Genomic DNA, 23,177 nt, shown 5'->3' with positions numbered 1-23,177 from the left:
TTTTTTTTTTAATGCATTAAAAATAATTAGCATATTAATAAAAGTAAAAATAGGGGGATATTTCTTAGGAAAATGTGCTTAATTGTAATAAAAATAATATCACAAAGCAAAATCATTTTCTTAACGCAAAATATAATTTCCTATTTTTTGGAAACTGAAAAAGGAAAAAAAAAAGACGATCAAAGATGTCACAAAAGTAGCTGCGACAGTGTTGTAATTACAACAGTGTTGTAATTGCAGTAATTAGATGTGTTTTGATCACTGGGTCAGATCCACGTTCTCTCAGTTTTTCAAGACCTCAAAGAAACATGAAGCACAGAGCTCTTGCTGCCTACACTCGATACAAGTCACAGATTGTACATGTGTCTATGTAGGGCTGGGTGATAAAACGGTATCAGTATTTATTAACGGTACACCTTCATCGATAACGATAGAAAAATTTATAAGCAAAAAAGCAAAAAAAATTGCATTTGAATGTAAAAACGGTGCAATCGAATGTTATGTGTGCGTCCGGGAGCCTCAGTGGCGCACGAGATGCGGTGATAATGACGTTGTTGCATTTTAATGTTTTGTTAGTCTAGCCCACGCGATGCGCCTCCGCTGTGTTATGCATTCAAAATATTAGAGAAATATTGTAGCTCAATGCGGAGAAGATCTTAATTAGGTTAAAACCGAAACCAAGCCATTCACACAGAACGCATATTCAGCGCATTTTTTAGACGAACAACTACTATGACTGCTGCACTCGCATCTCACACAAGAGATGTAGCCATGCAAAGTTTGAAAAGTTTAAACTTTTAGAAAACGTCGCGAATTTGCGAAGGTTTATTCCATTTCACTGCGTCTCTGATGTTTTTAAATGCAATCTGTGTGAATGGCGCTTTGGCTCTTTGTATTAAGCAATGCTTAAATACATGATGCTGTTTTGTTCATAATTGTTTACGCAATTTACGAAATTATATTTGATTTATATATGTTAATTTAGACTTTATGCACGTTTTTTTATAGACAGTTGTTATTTTATTGCATTGAATAAACAATTCAATGCACTGCATTATTTTGCTCATTGCGCCCTCTTGTGGCCTCGGGAGTAAGACTTATTTAATCTGCATATAAAACATAAGAAAGGAGATATTTGTTTAAATTTTATTTTGTGTTTGACTTAAAACAAAACAAAAAAAAATGTTTGTTGTCTTAATAAATTGGGTAAATGAAAAATACAGTGGTTAAATAAATAATTGTTTATGCAATTTACGAAATTATATTTGATTTATATATGTTAATTTAGACTTTATGCACGTTTTTTTATAGACAGTTGTTATTTTATTGCATTGAATAAACAATTCAATGCACTGCATTATTTTGCTCATTGCGCCCTCTTGTGGCCTCGGCTTTAAGACTTATTTAATCTGCATATAAAACATAAGAAAGGAGATATTTGTTTAAATTTTATTTTGTGTTTGACTTAAAACAAAACAAAAAAAAATGTTTGTTGTCTTAATAAATTGGGTAAATGAAAAATACAGTGGTTAAATAAAAAAAAAAAATCTATTGCTCTTTGTTTTAAAAAGGGTTATAAAAAATGTCAATAATTATCGATACCGAACGATATGAAACATTATATCGTTAATACATTTTTTAGCTATATTGCCCTGCCCTATGTCTATGTATATAAAAGTGATTTTATTTAAATAAAAAACACATTCAATGCAAGTTTAATGTTTCAAATAACTTTTTTGAAAATAAAATGTCAAAATATGGATGAAATGAAACATACTCATTCTGACATGTACTTATATATTATATAATAGTGATCATATCAAATTATATTTTAAATGGGCAAAACCTTGTGGTCTGAAGTATAGCGGAAAAGACTTGTAAAGATTTAAAATGACAAAAAAACAAATAACAAAACAGAATTACATTTTAGTGGGTGTCTTCTGTAAATCATGGTAAAAAATGTATAACAGTCATTATGTTTTTCGCAGAAGAAATACAATTAAACAGTACACATTCTAATGTATGTAAATAATAAAGATGTACTAAACTATTATTGTTTTGATGTTTGATTCAAGCATCAAAACAATAATTGTATATATAATCAAAGCATCACTACTCCAGTCTTCAGTGTCACATGATCCTTCAGAAATCATTTAAATATGCTAATTTGCTGCTGCTTATTATTATTAACATTAAAATCTGTTGTGCTGCTTAATATCTTCACGGAAATGCAATTTTATTCAGAACACAGAGGCAGAAAGCAGCATGTTATTAAAAGGCAGGATCAGGGCCAAAGGTCTGGTCTTTAACATCAGAAGCAGATCAGTGAGAGAAAGAGATGTGACAAATCTTGCACTGTCAGTCCCAGCCGGCTAACCTCACGTCCCCCGACACATCTGTCCTCAAACGACGCAGTATGTCCACATCAGCTCTAATAACACATGCCAAACATCTTATTAGACGCACTGGTCTCTCGGCTCTGGTTTAGCTCCTTGTCTTCAGTAACCTGGGCCGCTTGGCCATTGATTTGCTATAATAACAGTAAAATTACCTCAAGCTCAAGGCTCTGAGCGTTTCATAGCTCTGGATACATCAACCTAGACAATTAGAAGAATATTGATGTGTTTTGTGCTCACTGGCGGCCCTGCGTGACGCTCCTCTGAGGTACGTTTGAGCGTGTCACGTTGAACAAAGTCAGTTCCGCACAGTTCGGCACAGGGAGGAAATCATTCACTCTCAATGCTGAATAATAATGTTGTGTTATGCTAACACAGACCCAGCTGCCCCTGACTTCCTGTTTAAAAGCCGTCTTCTCAATTTATCGCACCTATTGATCTTCAGAAAGTTGTGAACGGAAAAGAAAGCCTCAAAACTTTCTGAGGTGATGAGGCATCAACACAGCATGTAAACAGGAGAGAAAATTTAGCGAAACCTGCGTGAGAGGAGCGTGTGCTCATTAGGAGGAAAGCGGGGGTCTGTCTCATGGAAACAAGCGACGAGCACACGACACCTCAATCATAATGCTCAGATCTGTTTTTAATGCTTTCATATAGAGGTGGGCGATATGAGCAAACTCTTTTATCATCATGTATGAGTAATTTTAAACCATGACAAGCTGATAATGATATAGTTGTTTCTGCAGGAAATGAATGAAAAATTAGTTTGTTTGCAAAGTCCGTAACACTTTGGTTTACAATTAGTTAACATCAGTTAATGAATTAAACCAATTATATGTAACTATTTAAACAGCATTTATTAATCTAGGTTTGCGTGTATTATTAAACATATGTGACCCTGCAACACAAAACCAGTCATAAGGGTCAATTTTTTTGAAATTGAGATTTATACATATGAATAAATAAGCTTTCCATTGGTGTATGGTTTGTTAGGATAGGACAATATTTGGTCAAGATACAACTATTTGAATATCTGGAATCTGAGGGTGCAAAAAAATCTAAATATTGAGAAAATCTCCTTTAAAGTTGTCCAAATGAAGTTCTTAGCAATGCATATTACTAATCAAAAATTAAGTTCTGATATATTTACGGTAGGAAATTTACAAAATATCTTCATGGAACATGATCTTTACTTAATATCCTAATAATTTTTGGCATAAAAGTCGATAATTTTGACCCGTACAATGTATTTTTGGCTATTTCTACAAATATACCCCAGCGACTTAAGACTGCTTTTGTGCTCCTTATTTAAAATAATCACTTTTGATCAATTTAATGCATCCTTGCTGAATAAAAGTATTAATTTATTTCAAAAATAAATAAATAAATCTTACTGCACATTTGAACAGTATTGTACATATAAATATAATCAATAATTAATTAATCAATACATTAATTAATGTTAACAAATTTAACCCTGGTTTATATATTATTTAAAATTGTAATATTTTGCAAAACATTCAGTCAATGAAATATTTACAAATGAATTGTACTCCATCTCATTTGATATTTATATTTGAACTCAGTGTATAGTACACAAAACAAAATGATGATTATTCAGAATAAACAAATTAATGAAGTCTGGCGTAAAAAACAAAAGATTAATATAAAATGGACAGTGCTAACTCCAAAATCTGATCATCAAATGTAACCACACATCATCATTTTACAGTAATGCAAGCAGATGTAATGTGGTTTCTTCATCACTCTCATGTGTAAATAACGTGAAATAGTCTTATACTGAAGGCAGTGCACTTACAGCACATTTACTGAGCTATAAAAATACACCCGTGCTCACTCGCTTCACAAGGTCTCTTATCTATTGAGGTGTTTTTAGCAGTTCACTCAAATCCCTAACCCCAGTGTCAATAATATTAAAAGTGATGTTTACTTTTAGTAATTAATGGAGATTGAATGAATGTACCATAAAGAACATAATGATTGGGCTGCATGATTAGCGACTGTGATCCACATGTATAAGAATACTGAATGAACCACCATTCATAGCAGCAATGGTAAACAAAAAAAGCCGAATAATGAAAGCGCCATTATTTTCCAGGCTCACTAAAACATGAAGATGTACCTAATGTAGAATAAATCTGCATATACAGTGATTTTAGCAAATGGCTGCAATATAACAAAGAGTGAAAAATTTAAGGGGGTCTGAATACTTTCCGTACCCACTGTACAAATACACAGTTAAAGGACGCACACAAAAACAGACACATGCATTACAAACCATTAAGCCTTTTAAATGTAGATGCCACGCTGAAAGAATGAGGCGAAGTCAGGTGCTCAAAGAAACCTTGAAGTGATGAGAAAAGAAAAGAGTGTGTGTGAGGGTGACAAGGACTCACTTGAAAACTCCCCACACAGCACTAGACAGGAACAGGCCTAGTGTTGCAGAACCAGAGGAGCAGTTTGGAGGCAGAGGAGCAGCCGCTGGAGCAGAGGAGGACAGGGGCAGCACACAGAGAGGAAGAACAGGAGGAAGAGGAGGAGAGAAGAGGACAAGCAGGTTATTTCAGTCCTGACTGATTCATTGCATACTTTCAAACAACAACAAACACTGTAGGAGAGAGGATAAGAAATGTAAATATATATATATATATTCAAATGAGTGTGGAAACTGTACTGTGCTCGCAGCGCGTGCTCTTCAATTGCACGCACAAAGGCGCCGGCGCGCGCTGTAGCCTGTATCCTGTATCCTTTCATATCAAAGCGCAAAATAAACTACATGCATGCAATGCCATGGTCAGTTAAGTCATGAAGTTACCAAAAAGACGATTAAAGCTGCCTTAAAACTGTGCATGCATGTAATATATTTTATATGAGTCACATTTAAGAACATGTCTCTGAAATGGTTTTCAAAACTGTCCTGGAGCAGCCCAGCACTGTCTAACTCATCTAACACTCCCGATTCAACCCGTCAGCTCATTAATAGAGACTTTAAGACCTGAAGTGGGTCAGAAAAGGTACAAAGAATTGAGAGAAATTATGATGCATGTCAGATCCGCGTCACGTTCAGCAGCGGCAGCTAGAACATGTCTCTGAAATGGTTTTCAAAACTGTCCTGGAGCAGCCCAGCACTGTCTCATCTAACACACCCGATTTAACTCATCAGCTCATTAATAGAGACTTTAAGTCCTGAAGTGGGTCAAAGAAATAGCAGCCAAAACAACCTAATAACCAGCTGCTGTGATGTCTATTAATCAAAGGACAAAGAAAAAAAAGAGGAAAAAATAACTTTTATAGCTTTAAGAATTCATCTATATTAATTCATCTATATAGAATTTAGTGTTTGATAATTACAATTTCTGTATATTTCTGCTGAAGCGCACAGGCAAATATGACATATATTATAATGGGTTTATGTGAAGATTGTTTTAAGTTCACTTAAATTAGAAGTTATTTTTTAAAGTCTAATAAATGTTAAAATTGATAGCTCTCAATATCAGTATTGGTATCATTGATACTGGCCTTCAGTCATAAAAAAAGCCATTAAACAAATATAAAAAAATATACTGTATTTATGTTGTTTGTACATTAATATGAAGATTGAATGTGAAATTATTGCAATATAAAAGTATATTTAAAAACTTTAATGTTAGGTGACATTAATCGCGATTAATTTCAGAAAAATTTGCGATTAATTCGTTTTTTTTTTTTTAATTGATTGACAGCACTAATATATACTGTTTATATATATATATATATATATATTTTTTTTTACTTTGATTCTTTTAGAAAAATGCATTAACCAAAAATAAAAAAATGGACTCTTTGGTCAAAAAAGGTTCCCGACCCCTGCTCTAGAACAAGTTACAATGTAAATACTGGTAGTGAGTTAGAACTTTAAAAACTCCAAACCCAAAATGTGTACAATAAGATTATGAGCTTTCCAAATTAGAGACAGATATTGAGAGAAAACAGAGGAGAGAGACAGAGACAGAGACAGAGAGAGAGAGAGATGTTATAATTAGGAAATTAGTTTCACTGTAACAAAATGCAAGTGTTATTCTTTGGGGTGTCATATGTAATGCTGTATTGTAAGTTTATTAGCTGAGAAAGTCTAAGGTTACTGTAATAAATGAAGAAATTGGCAAGAAACAACCAACCAAAGCACATGTCAGTTGGGCATGACAATGAACAAACTGGGACAACTTTGATACGTCACCACATGAAAACAACTCTGTGAGGTCAACACTGGACCTTTTTTTCAATGTACACAAATAATTTGAGTGCTGCTATATCTCTCAATAAGAGATGAAGTTTATCTCACTTTATGCAAAGTAAACACCTCTCAATGGACGAGAACTTGAAAACTCATGAGCCTCCAGGTTGACAGATTGCCACGGCTTTTATGTACCATGTAAACAGCTCTTTTCCTGGTTTTAAGTAGGCGACACTTAAAATACACAGTATCTATGGTTCCTCGTTTATTGGCTTCATAATAGGCTCATAACATAAATTACTCATTAAATTTGTTTGATGATCTGAAACATTAAAGTGTGACAAACATGCAAAAAAATAAGAAATCAGGAAGGGGGCCAACACTTTTTCACACCACTGTATCTGTGCGTTAAAGCAAACAGTGCTGACACTGAGACTCGCAGGCCTCTGTAATGAAATCCTACCCCCTGTCCTTAAGAAGTCTGCCATCAATAAATACAAGTGCAAATCAACTATCCCTGCAGAAATCTTAAGTCAGGCATAATAAAAAAGTGGGCAGATGCACACCGCCAGTGTGAGTATGAGAACTGTGAAGGGTGAACTGTGGGTGAATCTCTCCATCTCAGACGTCACATCTTCAGTTAAACTTCACTTTACTGTCTTTACACTGTAAAGGGGGCTGTATGGTACAAGTGATAGAAATGATGTAAGATAAACATTACACATTGTATATAAATACTGTATTATATTAACCACCCAATTTCAATAAAAACACTGTACATTAAGAATATTAAGAATCTATGGTAGATATTCATTTAATTTATTGGCGAATCTCACAAAACCTGTCAAAAGCTTAGTCTTATTTCGCCTCAAAACTATATGAAGGAAATAAGTTATTAATTTTGAGATTATATTTTACCTATAAATAAAGCCTATATTTAGAATTATTTTACGTATTGTGATGTTGTTTTCATGACAATTATGCACATTTCCCTCATATTTCCATTAAAGTAATGTGCAAAAAATTATCATTGTTATTATTATTATTATTTAAACTGTTAAGTAGCCTATACATCATAATAGTATTCAATCTACTCTTTTTATTCTTAATTTAATGATTGTATACAATAAAATAACATTATAATATTTGTTGTACTCTTTTAATTTTTATTCTTGATTTAATTATTGTATACACAATAAAAAATAGAATTATAATATTTGCTTTACTCAATTCTTTATTCTTAACTTAATTATTGTATACAATAAAAAAGGCATCATAATGAGACATCACTGAAACATTACTGAGAATAATTAAACAATAATGAAAACAAAAACTCAGAAGAAAAATACTGGAACTCATTATGGTAATGAGAATTTGATGGGAATTGGGCTTAATTGTGATGCAAATAAAGTCGCAATGTAAAAAAAAAGGTCATAATTAATGTATTTCTTGTTTGTCTTTTTGGATGAACTGTGACCACGGTCAAGGTCTTTTCCTAAATCAAATTGATTAATAAATCAGAATCTATACAAATATTTAACAAATTCAGACAAACCGAGTGTGGTAACCATTGACTTGGTCATTCACTATAAAAGCAATAGGAGTGTCTGGAGAAGTGTGCGTACAGTTAATCTCAGTTCTTGCTAGATCAAGCACACTGACAGCAGCAATCAGAATAAAACTCGCTAAAAATGACAGATATTGTTTCCTTCTCAGTGGGCATTTTGTTTGATCTGCCAGTCAGTCCTTGTTTCATTTCGAGGAAGTTTATTTTCGAAGAGAAAAGCACTGGAGGCGCACTGCTCGCCTGCATAAGAGCTGACATATGTGTGGTGTTGTTTCAGTCTGAGGTTTGTTGAAGAAAATATCCTGTCCCGAGTGAGACAGTGTTGAGAGATCGCTCATACAAGATAACATATGCTTATCATCAAAATCCAGAGCCAAGAGCAGGAAAGTACTTCATCAAGTGCAAAACCAATACAATGGCCTGAAGATAAGCCCATAGACGTGACCCTCTGTGGCTCATACTGTACGACATGGATGAAGATTTTATGGTTGTTTCTAGTCATAATCAGTTAAGGGCTGTTCACCACAAGCGTAAAAACTAAAGCAATAAACGTCTAATAATTGTTAAAATTCTGAGTATAGACAAGTCCACACTACAATGATAACAGAATGATAACAGAAATGTAGCATTACATCACTTGCTCACCAATGGCCAGAAACAACAGTTTAAAGTTAAAACTAGGTTTTAATGATGGATTTGTTTCTTACAAACATGCAGCTTTTTGCTTCACAAGACATTAACTGATGGACTGGAGTGGTGTGGATTACTTGTGGATTATTGTGATGTTTTTATCAGCTGTTTGGACTCTCATTCTGACGGCACCCATTCACTGCAGAGCATCCATTGGTGAGCAAGTGATGCAATGCTACATTTCTCCAAATCTGTTCTGATGAAGAAACAAACTCACTACATCTCGTATGGCCCGAGGGTGAGTAATTTCTCAGCAAATTGTCAGTTTTGGGTGAACTACTCCTTTAAAGAGCTCAAGCATTTAAAGTGACAGACAACAAAACTACAGCAAACACTTGTAATAACCAGAACATTCTCATCTGTTGGTATGGATGCTAGTATAGTTATCTTTATAGTTATTATTCTTGGTGTGAACAAGCCTTCACGTAATCCACAATCAAAAACACATTAACAATTTCCCATCATAAAATCCACGGCTTGTACCTCAATATTAATGTTAAAAAATTTACAGGCAAGCTGGGCTGTTTTATAGGAGTTGCAGACAAGAAACATAACTTTAAAATATGAGGCATGAGCTTGAACTGGCATCAGTTTGAGCGTAATGCTCAATTAGACCGAGTTTTGAGTTTGCTTCTGTATGGCTGATGACGCGCACAAAAGCCGGCTGTCATCGGCATATCTGCGTGTTGTGCTGAGAAACACGTCCATCACTGCAGACAGGACTCTCTTGTGCAGACACGCATGTAATCTGTCTCTCACTGAAACTCATCTATCATTGCAGCTCAGGCGCAGCTAACGCGTAAAACTGCTGTTGGTTTTAGTAGCGCCACCCGGGTGTTATATAGCTAACTTTTGCTTCGCAAGCACACTGTGTGCTAAAGTTTGCACAGGGCAAAGCTCCTCCAAACCCAAACCTAATGAGCTGCCTTGCTGTCTTACATTTGAAGCGCTCCTCACCTGAAGTGCGTGGGAGATTCAACTCACAACTGCTACCAGTTGAGCTTGACATTAGCATAATGCTAAGCTAACAACATTACAATTATGTGACCCATTGTTTGGAACAGCCTTTGCCTACCAATGATGATGTCTAGGTAGGAAGAGCACTAGGTTTTAGTGTACAAGTGACACTTCTGTTAAAGTCAATGCATCGCAAGCTTGTAGTATAAACATCTTTGCCGTTTATAAGACCGTTTTGTCATCTAGATGGGGTGTCAGGGTGAGGATAGGACTAATCTTTCAGAAGAAGACAGCTTTAAACTGAAATGTGCTGACTGCTTTATCGTGATGTGCCCTCAGACGTCTGAAGAATTGATATCTCAAGTAAACAGCAGCAGACTGCGCTGAGGCTTGTGTGTAATATATATATAATATTTAATATTTAGGGGGGAAAAGTTGCTTTAAATATATAAATTAATAATAATAGTAATAATAATAAAATATAATGACAAGATATTTATGCCTATTTATTAAGTTTTGTTTTCAGGAATTTCAGCCCTTTGTGAAATTTTTATATTTTTGTGAAATTTTTATATTTTTTATTTTTATTATTAATTAATTAATTAATTTTTTACAAAACCATGCAAGTTACACCACTGACAGATTTCAACACTATGCTCCCAAAAACACCGAAATTACCTCTAATTCAGAAACTGAATGTTCATCATAAAAGATGACTGTATTCAACTGCCTGTGTGAATTGAATTTTTAATGCATTTTTGCAATACAAAATGTGCGTCACATCACTGACTCATATATAATATAGCTCTGCATGTTTATTTTAGGAGTAGATTTTGACGCAGACTGTCAGAAATGATTGGCCTTCCTCATTAAGCCAACCATAATTTCACAAATAAATCTTAATAGAGGTGATTTATGGCAGGCTGTTAGAGCCAGAGACCTCAGCCCAACACAAACAGTCTCTCTCAGAGCAGCAGACATTACATGTACTTCTCTGCCTGGCCTTCATAAGCTCATCCTCACAAAACCGCAATATGTTTTGAATTAGACGTATGTGCCATTGTCCTGAGAGAGTCATACTCAAAGAACAATTAAGAAACCACTAGATCAAGTACAGTGCTGATGTTAGATCAGGACTCTGGAGCGCTTCGAAGCATTCATGACTCCGCATTTCTCCTAAAGCAAGTGCTAACTCAGTGAATATTTCTGCTTTCCATGTGCTTCTTCAGTTAAACGGCAGAATCAAATTTAAGGTGAATAACACAACAGGGAAAAAAGTTTTGTTGAAAACGTTCAAATCTGAGATGCTTTGACTACAGTGAATATGAAGTGAATAGCTGAACTGTGTGTTTGAGGTCCTTTAAATTAAAAAATAATAGAAAATAATGATTTTATATATCATATACCGTATATACACTGTATATATAAACGCTATCACATTCAGATAATGCACAATATCTAGACTTTGTATTTGACAATGTTGAACTAGGATTTACAAATTAAACCCCAGCTATTAATCCATGACTGCTCAGGACAAGCAATAAACTGATAAGAAACAGCGGCGTCATGCATGTGATCAATAATGTCTGACCTACATCCCTACTGATAATTCATTAAAGTAATGCAGCTGATGCCCATTATTAACCACACCACAAAACAAATTAGAGCCTTAATGTATGCATACATACAGTATATATAATAGATATAGATTTTATCGGTGTAGTATTCTTGAAGGATATTCAGTGCCCTCAGATTGTAATCCATAATAATATGAGATGCCTGTTGCGGATCTTTGCATAATGGCAGAATTTGGGAGTTTAACAAAATATTGTGACAATTTTCAACAACCTACCCTGAGGGGACGGGATCTAGGGAGCTGGAGTGCATTATTGTTACTGCACCAATATTTGAGACAATGACAAATAAGGATGTTTGGGATGAAGAAAATAAAAAATCTAGTTTAAATTACATTTGTCAAGTAAGAAATATACTCTGTGTATTCATGTTATTTTTATTTTTATAAAAAAATGTTTTACAATTTTTTAAGACCAAAAATGACAGTTTCCACTTAAGTGTCAAAGTAAATAATATTTTGTTTCACACTCTTTTGAATGTACAAATCCTGCCACAATGGATATATAATATTTTTTTTTATTCCTAAATATCAAAGTTTTCTTGAGGTTATATAATTTGATTATTTAACAATAAAAAAAGTCAAATAATTGGATATTTAAAAATCAGATTCCGTCATGATGGTCATAACACAAAGATGTGTCAAACATAAGTTTTTGATTCAAATAATAATAATAGTTGTATGAATCTAATAATAATAATAATTATTATTATTATTATTATTGTTGTTATTATTATTTGATAATAAGAAATTATAGAAGTACTTAAAAGTACTTCAACCACTAATTTCAGCCTTTTTAATTTCACATTTACGTAGTTGTGATCTCTGGGCTGGTTACCAAAAATATCAAAATTAATTTTAAATGCTAAATTAAAACTTTGCTGATCTGAAGAGGTATGAGAGGTGATTTCCAGTCACATTCTGCATTAATTTTCAATGTATTTTTGAATAAACGAATATAGAACAAGGTATTACGTCATTGAATCATTTACCTGACAGTGCTGACCTTTAACAGCAATCATTTTTAGGCAAGATTTAAATCCATGTTTGATGGGCTAATTTTTACCACTAAGACACTGAGACAGAACCCAGAGGAGCCTTCTATACCCAGATGAGTTGAACATCTCCATGTTGAGCTGCGGGTGAATTACTGAATAATTAAGACGGAAGACAGCAGGCCTGTGTTTAGATGTGTGTGTCGTCTGTGTTAATCTGCCTGGATCCCTAAACTCAATCGCCTGTCCCACAGCTCCTGCCTCCAGCGTCTCCGGCTCTCCAAAGCAGCTGCCACTGAGATCCCAGCATACTTCACTCCAATGTTTATCAGCCAGATTAACATGTTGACAGCCCCGCCATTTGGAAACAGTTCCACGATTTATGTCCCGGGCAGGTTTCCAAAGGGCTGTGACAAACAAAGAGCGGTAGGACAAACTGGAGAGCCGTTATGGTCATTTGCACAACCCGTTTTCAGTGGGACATGTTTAGACAACAACTTCTGTGGTGGAGAGGCCTTTGAAGACGTTCAAGCATCTGCGGGTTCCTTGTTCAAGCCGGGTGAACAGCCAGTGTCTCTGATCCTGTGTATTTGTATATTGGAAGGTTATGATATCTTGTTGTTTTAACATGATAGTGAACAGTTTATGCAGAGAAGCATTCCTGCTATCTGTATTAGTTCAGTATGAAAAAATGTGCTGTGTCAATGCAGTTGATTTGACATTAGATGAACTACTTGCTTGTTTAGTTAAAGATACATTAATGATTTCGGTTTATAATGATAAAAGACGATGTTTGTTCTCAGGGGAACAATAGAAGCTGTTAAGTTCACACTTCTCGTAGCGGACCAGCAGTATCCACCAGTTTAAGCAAACATCCTGTTTGCATTGTTTGCAGCTGTTGAAGCAATTGAAACAGCTGCTTTTACATGAAGATGGATTTGATTAACAAGTATTCCAAAGATATGTCCAAAACCGTCTTTTTGATTCATATTTAGTCTAATGAAAGCATGAAGAAATATGTGCATCATTTCAATTATATTTCTCACTAGTACTACACTACCATTTAAAAGTTTGGGATCAGTAAGATTTTTAATGTTTTTTAAAGACATTTATTTCATAAAAATACAGGAAAAAAAGTAATACTGTGAAATATTATTACAAAGAAAAATAACAGTTTTCTATCTTAATATACTTTGAAATTAGTGCTGTCAAACGATTAATCACGATTAATCGCATTCAAAATAAAAGTTTTTGTTTACATAATATGTGTGTGTGTACTGTGTATATTTATTATGTATATATAAATAGAAACGCATGCATGTATATATTTAAGATGTTAATATGTAATGTTTATATATTAAATATATTTATATATAATATAAATTATATGAATATAAATATATACATGTAAATACATGCAAATATTTTCAAAATATATACTGTATGTGTGTGCTTTTATATATACATAATAAATATACACATTCACAAACATATATTATGTAAACAAAAACTTTTATTTTGGATGCGATTAATCGCAATTAATCGTTTGACATCACTATTTGAAATATAATTGATTTCTGTGATCAAAGCTGAATTTTCAGCATCATTACTCCAGTCTTCAGTGTCACATGATCCTTCAGAAATCATTCTAATATGATGGTTTATTATCAGTGTTGGAAACCGTTGTGCTGCTTAATATTTTTTTTAACCTTGTAATACTTTTCTTCAGGAATCTTTGATGAATAAAAAGTTAAAAAGAACAGCAATTATTCAAAATAAAAATGTTTTGTAGCAGTATACATTACCGTTCAAAAGTTTGGGGTCAGTATGTTTTGTTTTCTTTCTTTTTTTTTTTTTCTTTGAAAGAAATTACTACTTTTATTAAGCAAGGACGTGTTAAAAAGTGATAGTAAAGACATGTATTGTCTTTATTGTATATACTTTTTTAACTTATTCATCAAAGAATCCTGAAAAAAGTATTTAAAATTGTAATAATATTTCATATAATATTTTCATTATTTTAAATTATAATACTATTTCACAATATTACTCTTTTACTGTATATTTGATCAAATAAATGCAGCCTTGGTGAGCATAAGATACTTCTTTCAAAAATCTTACAGATCCCAAACTTTTGAATGCTAGTGCATGTATTTATTTAAGTGTAAAACTTTAGAAAAAAGTACTTGCACCCTTAATTTATCGAGTCTGAGAATGGAAAAAATGACATGGAGAAAAAAAAATAGCAGTAAATTGCGACATGACGGCTGTGACATGTAAATGACAGTGACATGCCACTCAGTAATTGCTGTTGACAGCGCAGTGTGTCTCATTCCCATTAATCATTTGGTCTGAGTGCTCATGGAGAGACCTGGAGCAGAAAGGACACTGGACACTGTCAAAACACATTATTATGACCACGTTAAACTAAGGTGTCACAGATAAGGGAAATAGCAAGTGACTTTTCTGGACATACATATTGTGTGGGGGCGAATCTCACAAAGAAATGTTCAGGTCTTACTTCGCCTCAAAATCAAAAGAAAAAAACTATCAAATATATTCTTCAAAATGAAAATTAAGGCTGTTTTAGGACTATTAAGATTCTTTGCATTGTGACATTATTTCTCTTCCAGATAATTCTCATCAGGAGAATTTGAAAGATTTGAAAGCAGAAAATAATCATAAAATCAGCTTTTAAATTCAGTACAGCAAATAATACTGTGATGTACACTATTATTCAAAAGTTTGGGGTCAGTAAATTTCATTTATATTTAACAAATATTTATGTATTTATTTTAAAGAAATTAATACTTTTATTCAGCAAGGATGCATGAAAAATGCAGTTCCTTTAAGCTTTCTATTCTTCAAAAAATCCTGAAAAAAATGTATCGGTTTCCACAAACACTTTATCACAACAATTTTCAACATGGATAATAATCAGAGATGCTTCTTGATCAGCAAAACAGCATGTTGGAATGATTTCTGAAGGATCACGTGACACTAAAGACTGGAGTGATGATGCTGAAAATTCAGCTTTGTTCACAAGAATAAATAAAAATTTAAAATAGGTTCAAATAAAAAAAAACTGCCATTTTAAATTGTACAAATATTTCATAATATTACAGTTTTATTGTATTTATGATCCAATAAATGCAGCCTTGGTGAGGATAAGAGACTTTCCATAAACCTTAAAAAAATCTTATTGCCCCAAAAGTTTGGTAGTATATAATCAAAATCATATTCACATTCATGTGCCAAAACATAATTACAATCATACTTTACAATTTAAACGTATTACATATTTGGCAAATTAAAGAGAATGAGATTTTGATGCATTACAGTACGCCAATTACATATGTAAATGTGCTTAATTGTCATGAAAATAATGTCAAGATACAACAAAAACATCAAAATAGCTTAATTTCTTTATAAAATATGAAACATGTTTCTTGACAGTTTTCAGATTCAACCGTGCGTAATGTTACCTCTGCTGACCAAATTCCATTTAGTCTGGGAATTCATTTCCATTACTTCTGGGAACAACTTCCATTTCACTCGTCCTCTTTAAAATGCAAAAACTAAATGCTAGATTAACAAACGCATTATGGCTGCCTCGCCATGCAAAGAGTGAGATGGCCAAATACAAAGACATTGTCTAAATGGCTGTTTCCATGGAAACAGAATCCACAGATCTCTTTTGAGAAAGCGATTTATAAGACTTGATTAGAATGAGAAGAAACAGCACACCAATATTCAGAGTGTGCTCATTATTACCACCACTAAAGATACCGTCAGAACTGTAAGGAAGAGGCCAAAACCAAACAGACTCAAATTGAACTTTGTGGATCTGCATCCTTATTTTCTTAAAGGGGTCATATGGTGTTGCTAAAAAGAACATTATTTTGTGTATTTGGTGTAATGAAATGTGTTTATGCGGTTTAAGGTTCAAAAAACACATTATTTCAGTGTTGTAAATACAACTTAACCACTGATTTCTAGTCGTGTCCTCTTTTGGAAGGCCAAACAAAGTAGTTTCGCTTTCACAACGAAACACACAGCGCATTCACAACATGGCGGCAGCAACAATACTACAGCGAGAATAAAAGTTACGCCTTCTTTCTTTGCGTGAACATTTGGGCGGCGTTATGCAAATCTTCCCACATCGTGACGTAGACATGTGGGGGCGTGTTAGAACGAGCCGTTTTAGGTAGGCGTGGTTGACTCTTAACTTTTATAAAGAATATCTCTTTGGATTTGAGACTTTAGTCTTTGCAACTTTACAGATCTTCTTTATGCACCAAGAGCTTGTAACACTCCAAAGAGAAAAACGAAAAATGTTAATCGCATCATATGACCCCTTTAAAAATCTGACAAATACTCCCATCTAAGTTTTTGAAATGACCTCCCTGTTTCTTATTTTGCAGAACTGGTGATGTTTTATAGTTTCCAGTAAATTACATCTAAGAGAAACTCTAGTAATGTGCAACCAAGTTAAGCTGCTGACATAATTGGCCTCTGTGAAAGTTTTTCTTCTTTTCCCAGCAGGCCTACCACCAAATGTCACCAACAAACCATGCATAAAAGCACTCTTACTTAAAATCAAAATGCCAAACTCTAACCATAAATTATTGAAAAAATAAATCATTCATCTATTATTGATAAAAGCTTTAGTTTCACTGCTTTGAATTTACTAAGGCTCAAGTTCTGCATTACAAAAAATCACAATAACCGATTCAAATAAACATATCTGATAATAGGTCATTGTGAGAGACTAAAACACATGAATGAATACGGGCATGTTTCTGAAATACTGTAATTCTACTGGCTGTAATGAAGGGTTAGGATCTGTAGAGCACAATTAGCAAGACAGCCTTATATAATGCTGTCCACATTGCTTGAAAAAAACAAATAAATGTTTGCCAGGTCTGCCATAAAAAAATTAATCTTTATTCACAAGAAAAAAAATAAATTATATTTGAAATGAAAAATGGTCAGCTGCTCCCACACTTCCACTATGTATGGCTCTCAACAACACAATGTTACATCATATTAATGTCTTTAATATATGCCCTTCACTCAGCATATAGTACATTTTTTTCCATGTCTGGTTGCATTAATAACAACAGCCACATCCTTGCATTCCAGATTTCCCTTGAGGGATTTGACCAGCTGGCTTAAATCTTTAATCTTTGCTGTATCAAAAATAACATGCTTGGTTTTGTGGTTAGAGCCTGAGAGAGCTGTCCTCCACTGACCCTCATCCTCTGAACTACACATCTCCTCCATCAGAGCTGTCAACTGACATTGTAACCTACATCCCTACAGGAGAGTTTAAAGGGTCGAATCACGACAGATTGAACTTTTATTTTGAAACAAAATAATATTTTGAAACTAAATCCCTAATCAGGTATGGTAGTTTTATATGGGCAAGTGGGATACTATAAAAATTACCCAAACTTCTCAATAATATATTTAGAAATTTCAGCTAAAATATGAATCTGTCTATCCATAATATTGCTTTTTCCAGTGAAAAAATGACTTTGACTGAATCAGGAGAGAAATATGAACAGATCAAGCACTGTTTATAAGAAAAAAGAATCCAAAACAAAAGTTCTAATCAAATATGTCAGTGGATTTTGACTTGGGAGGAGAACAGAGGATGGACTTTTTCACTGGAGGAAGCGTTATTATGGATAATGGATGCATATTTTAGCTGGAAGCAATAGTTCAAAGTTAAAATGCCTTGGTAATGGATTTGTTTCTTACAAATATGCAGCTTTTCACAAGATGTTAACTGATGGACTGGAGTGGTGTGGATTACTTGTGGATTATTGTGGTGTTTTTATCAGCTGTTTGGACTCTCATTCTGACGGCACCCATTCACTGCAGAGGATCCATTGGTGAGCAAGTGATGCAATGCTACATTCCTCCAAAACTGTTCCCATGAAGAAACAAACTCATCTACATCTTGGATGGCCTGAGGGTGAGAAATTTTTCAGCAAATTTTCTTTTCCTTTACAAAGGGTTTGTTTACTTCTGAGTCAGTAAGAGAGTGGAAAATGGACATAAAATACTATTTTGGGCTCGAAAGACATTATAAATGGACCCTTGTAAAATAATAATAATAATAATATTGAATATTGTGACAGTACATGGACAAACCAAAATTTTGGGCAATCTTTACACCACAATCTTGTAGGACAGGAAAGTTTTAGTCTGTTTTAGCGAAACAATAAACTTTCTCTGTCAAGATATTTCTGAGAAGAGTTTAAAAATAAAGCAGATGGGGAGCAAAAGAGTTCTAGGAGTTCTAGCAGACATGTAGTCTAAGTGACAAAGTTCGATTTTATGTTCCCATGTGACACATAACAGCAAAAGCTTCAACATACAGATGTTCATGGTGTGCTCTTTTCTGAGTAAATGCTGTTAGGTCAAGGAGGTGAGCAATCTAGAAAGGTCAGATGCAGTAGTACAAAGGAAGAAAATTACACCTGACAGTGAATGTAAAAGGTATACAAAGTAAGACATGGACTTATGCTTTGCTGCCCGTTACTCCAAGAACTTGTACAAATGACCACCAAACATCAAATATAAGTCAATACAACAAGCAAACAACCAAAAGCGTTAGTATATGAGAATGAATCAATCTAGAAGTCCTCTACGTTACTGAAAGCGAACACCATCAGAAGAAAACAGCATTCATATTATCTAAACAAACACAGGTTAACAAAACCTGCTAGTTTAAAAGCATCGTAAATTAAAGATTGATTATGATACCAGGATTTTTTTTTTTTCACAAAAATATCCATTAAATTATCCATTAAAGTTGCAATGAAACAGAAGTAGCAGCAGATCTTTTTTCTTCCTTATTGTGACGTACATCCAAGTGTAATGGATTATCAAAAAAGAAAAACATTTAGGATAAACACCTGGTTTTATGCATGAGTTTGTTGATTGGAGTTTTGAATTGTGGGCATTAAACTAAAAAATGATTGCAAGCTTGCAGTGGATTGTAGGTGAAATTTAAGTAGACTAAATGATTCAAAACTTTGAATTGATTGAGTTAAGACATTGTGATTAAACATTATAAGATAAAAAATGTTTAAATTACATATATAACATAACATATAGGCCTATATGGATGAATCGTTCACAGTAAGATCTATGACATGCATTTACAAAACAGATTTATGCAGACTAAATTTAGTCAATATGTCGTCACGTTATATTAATTAATTTCAGCAAATTTTACTCAGAATTTATGGACAAAAAAGTCCAACTTTTTCTTCTGTATTTTGCTCTACCCAGGCTCATTTGCCTCAGCTCAAGCTTCTGCAAAACTCAAAAATTTTTCCTATACTGTACTGTATATACGAATCGCTATAGTTACCAGTTGAAATGAACACTAGAGGCAGTAAAACTCCAACAACTTTTATTCCTTTTCACACAAAGTATGATAGGGCCATAGTTCTGATTAAGAAAGCTTCATTTTGCACGATATTATGATATGACGTCAAAACAATTTTAACATGCTGTGAGATTTAAAAAGCTTCATGTTTTTCGCATGATTTTTTCGCACACTCAGATTCCAGATTTTCAAATAGTTGTATCTCGGGCAAATATTGTCCTATCCTAACAAACCACACATCAATGGAAAGCTCATTTATTCAGCTTTAAGATTATGTAGAAATCACAATTTCAAAAGAATGACCCTTATGACTGGTTTTGTGGTCCAGGGGCACATATTTAGATTTTTCCGCACCCTCAGATTCCAAATTTTCAAATACCGTATTGGCCCGAATATAAGACGACCCTGATTATAAGACGACCCCACTTCTTCCAGATGTACCTTTTGGAAAAGGGCTTTTTAAAAAACAAATCTTGTTTTTCTCAGTAAAACACATTTTGTCTTCAATTATTTTCATATTGCATATTTTTCCTATTTTAATTTTTGTTTTGAAAGTATGGTAAAAACTGGTAAACTGTACCAATAATCACATTTAAAAAATATACACTTTTTGATATACCATTAAAAAAAAAAAAAAAACAGGTAGCCCATCTGAATTAGGAGTAGTTGTATCTCGGCCAAATATTGTCCTATCCTAACAAACCATACATCAATGGTTGATTTTGTTGATGAGATTAACACTGGTGGACGGCAACGTTACTGTTTCTGACCACAATCTGTTCTTGTTTCAAATGCAACTCCATCAGAACCACATTGGTAAATATAACGCTAGTCTCACTTACTTCAGGACGTGTGTCGAGCCGTTGATCTGCGTGGCCGTGCAGGTCGCTCCAGGGCCCAGGATGGAAGGTCGGCGGTAGCGCTTGTGTCCGCAGCAGAGAATGATGAGGAAGGCACGACGAAAGGACTTGTTGAGGAAGGCGTAGAGGATGGGGTTGAGCATGGAGTTGATGTAGCCCAGCCAGAGGCAGGCCGCCCACAGCTGCTCAGGAACACTGTAGTCTATAAAGGGGTCCACCACGTTCGTGATGAAGAAAGGGGCCCAGCACAGGCAGAAGCAGCCCATGATGATGCACAGAGTCTTGGCCGCCTTGGTCTCGGTGCGCATGCGGTGGTTGCGTTGGTGGTCCGCGCTGTTCGCGTTCCCCGCTCCTCCGGCCCGCTGCAGCATGCTGATCTGTCGAGCGTGTGCCCGCGCCGTGACGTAGATGCGCTGGTACGCCAGCACCATCAGGATCAGCGGTACGTAGAAGGCCACGACCGAGCAGGTCAGCGCATATGGCTTGTTCACCATAAACACACACACCGTGGAGTTGCCAGAGAACTTCCGCTTCTCTATCTGTCAAGAGGGGGATGTTGACACATTCAGATTACACACACTCACACTAAAGAATGTACACTCTTAAAAAGTAGATTCCAAAAGAGGGTTTTTTGAGCAATGCAGTTGAGGAACCTTTTTTGTTTTGTTTTTTTTAACCAAAAGAATGATTTTTTCCCTTGGTTCTTTGCTTCTTAAAGTTTTAAAATCTTAAGAACTTTTATCCACTATAAAGAACCTTTTGTGCAACTGAAAGGTTCCATTGATGTTAAAGGTTCTTCTTGGAACCACAGAGAAATGTTATTATTATTTTTGGTTCTTCAAAGCACCTTTCAGTGAACAGTTATTCAAAGAACCATGTAAAGAACATTATGAGGAGTTCATTTGCAAAAACTGATAAGTTATCTGCTTTTGCTATAAAACAAACTTTTAATATGTAAAAAAACATACTTTCAGTGAACTTTAATTTTGTAAATTACCTGTATTTGTTTAAGTTATTATTACTTAATCAAAACAACCCAACTGCAGTTTGATTGATATTACTTGGAATGCGCAATAAAAAAACGTGATTACACTTTATTCTGATAGTTCACTTTAGACATTCTAACTATAAGTAACTTTGCTATAAGTAACTACATGTCAACTAACCCTCATTAGAGTATTATTAGACTGTTAGTAGAATAACTTATATAAATAAAGGTGACTTGAACAAATCGAAAGAACCGGTTTCCACCATAAAGAACCTTTTGTGAAATGGAATATTAAAGATTCTATCACAGATTCCAATAAAGAACTTTCATTTTTAAAAGTGTAGGATGTTCTTTCACTAGTTTTCAGTGCTCAGCAGCTTCTCCCTCTGTGTCCGTTCATTAATATTCAACTCCGTGTGTCTTTGGCTTCAAGGAACAGTCATTTGAGGAGACGTTTTAAGAGCAGAGGTGACTACTCACAATACTTCATCTGGTCAAACACAAGCACCTTCAGGTGTGGAAGAGACCTCGGCTAGAGGGCATGAGTCTGTAAATATCTTGCTCCCAAAATACACTATTTAAGTCCTCAGCACTTCATATTAATAAAAAATGCTTGACATTCAAATCATGTGACGTATGGCACTATATTAAGTGCATTACGTTTATAACTAGTAAATTAATTACACATTAAATTCAGCCTCTGATGCATGATGTCCTCTAGTGTGGAAAGATTTTGAAGTCATTCAGGGTGTGATGATACATTTAAACCATCATGTGTGATGACCTTTGACCTTTACTTATAATTCTATATGAATGTCATCTTTATGGCAACATTTACACAGCAGTTGTCACTCTTCGTACATGCTGAATGCTGTTCTTTGGTAACATGCACATTCAACTCATTAACCCTTTGGGGTCGACAAACGCGGATACGCGTTTTGTGGCATCTTCTCCTGATAACACCGAAAAGAACTTAAATTACACTTTCAGTTTTGATCTTACAGATAAGAGCAATACATCAATCGAATCTGTAAATGGTCTACTTTTATTTGTATACACACATAATAACAACAAAACTTTGTGCATTTATAAAATAAAGAAAACAAACATGGTGCGCTGTCTGCCGCCTTGGTCTGCGTGATCTTTATTTAGAAACGCGTCATTAAAATGAACTGTAACTCAGCAAATACTCAACAAAGAGACATGAGAGATATATCTATAGAAAGCTTGACATGTCTACTTTTAAACTAAGCAAGTCTTATCGAAAGCAAATATTCTAATCTAATATATCGAAAGCAAAGATAAAGTAATCCATATGAAACCAACGCTATGTCCAGTCTTTTACGTCTCCCTTCATTATATCTAATGTGACCACGCCCACGCGCTGAGCGCGCTATAGATATTATAATCAAAATAAACAATAAACAAAGCAGCAAGACCTCAAGTTTT

General features: G+C 34.3%; 1 protein-coding gene across 2 annotated transcripts in view; it reads right to left on the bottom strand.

Moving 5' to 3' along the window:
• Positions 1–23,177, bottom strand: part of htr4 (5-hydroxytryptamine receptor 4) — a 106,520-nt gene that overhangs the window by 16,263 nt on the left and 67,080 nt on the right. Inside the window, exons 6-7 of one of the 2 annotated variants that reach the window (XM_016455435.1) lie at positions 20,723–21,279; positions 4,814–4,898 (exon numbers count right to left, since the gene is read on the bottom strand). In XM_016455435.1, coding sequence (XP_016310921.1) covers positions 4,835–4,898; positions 20,723–21,279 — 621 coding nt within the window. In that variant the 3' untranslated portion in view covers positions 4,814–4,834. The remainder of the gene's footprint in view (positions 1–4,813; positions 4,899–20,722; positions 21,280–23,177) is intronic. The other variant, XM_016455434.1, reaches the window with a different exon arrangement.

Source organism: Sinocyclocheilus anshuiensis, unplaced genomic scaffold (assembly GCF_001515605.1).
Source record: "Sinocyclocheilus anshuiensis isolate Anshui unplaced genomic scaffold, SAMN03320099.WGS_v1.1 scaffold235, whole genome shotgun sequence".
Lineage (NCBI taxonomy): Eukaryota > Metazoa > Chordata > Actinopteri > Cypriniformes > Cyprinidae > Sinocyclocheilus > Sinocyclocheilus anshuiensis.
This window is presented reverse-complemented; position numbering and strand designations above follow the sequence as displayed.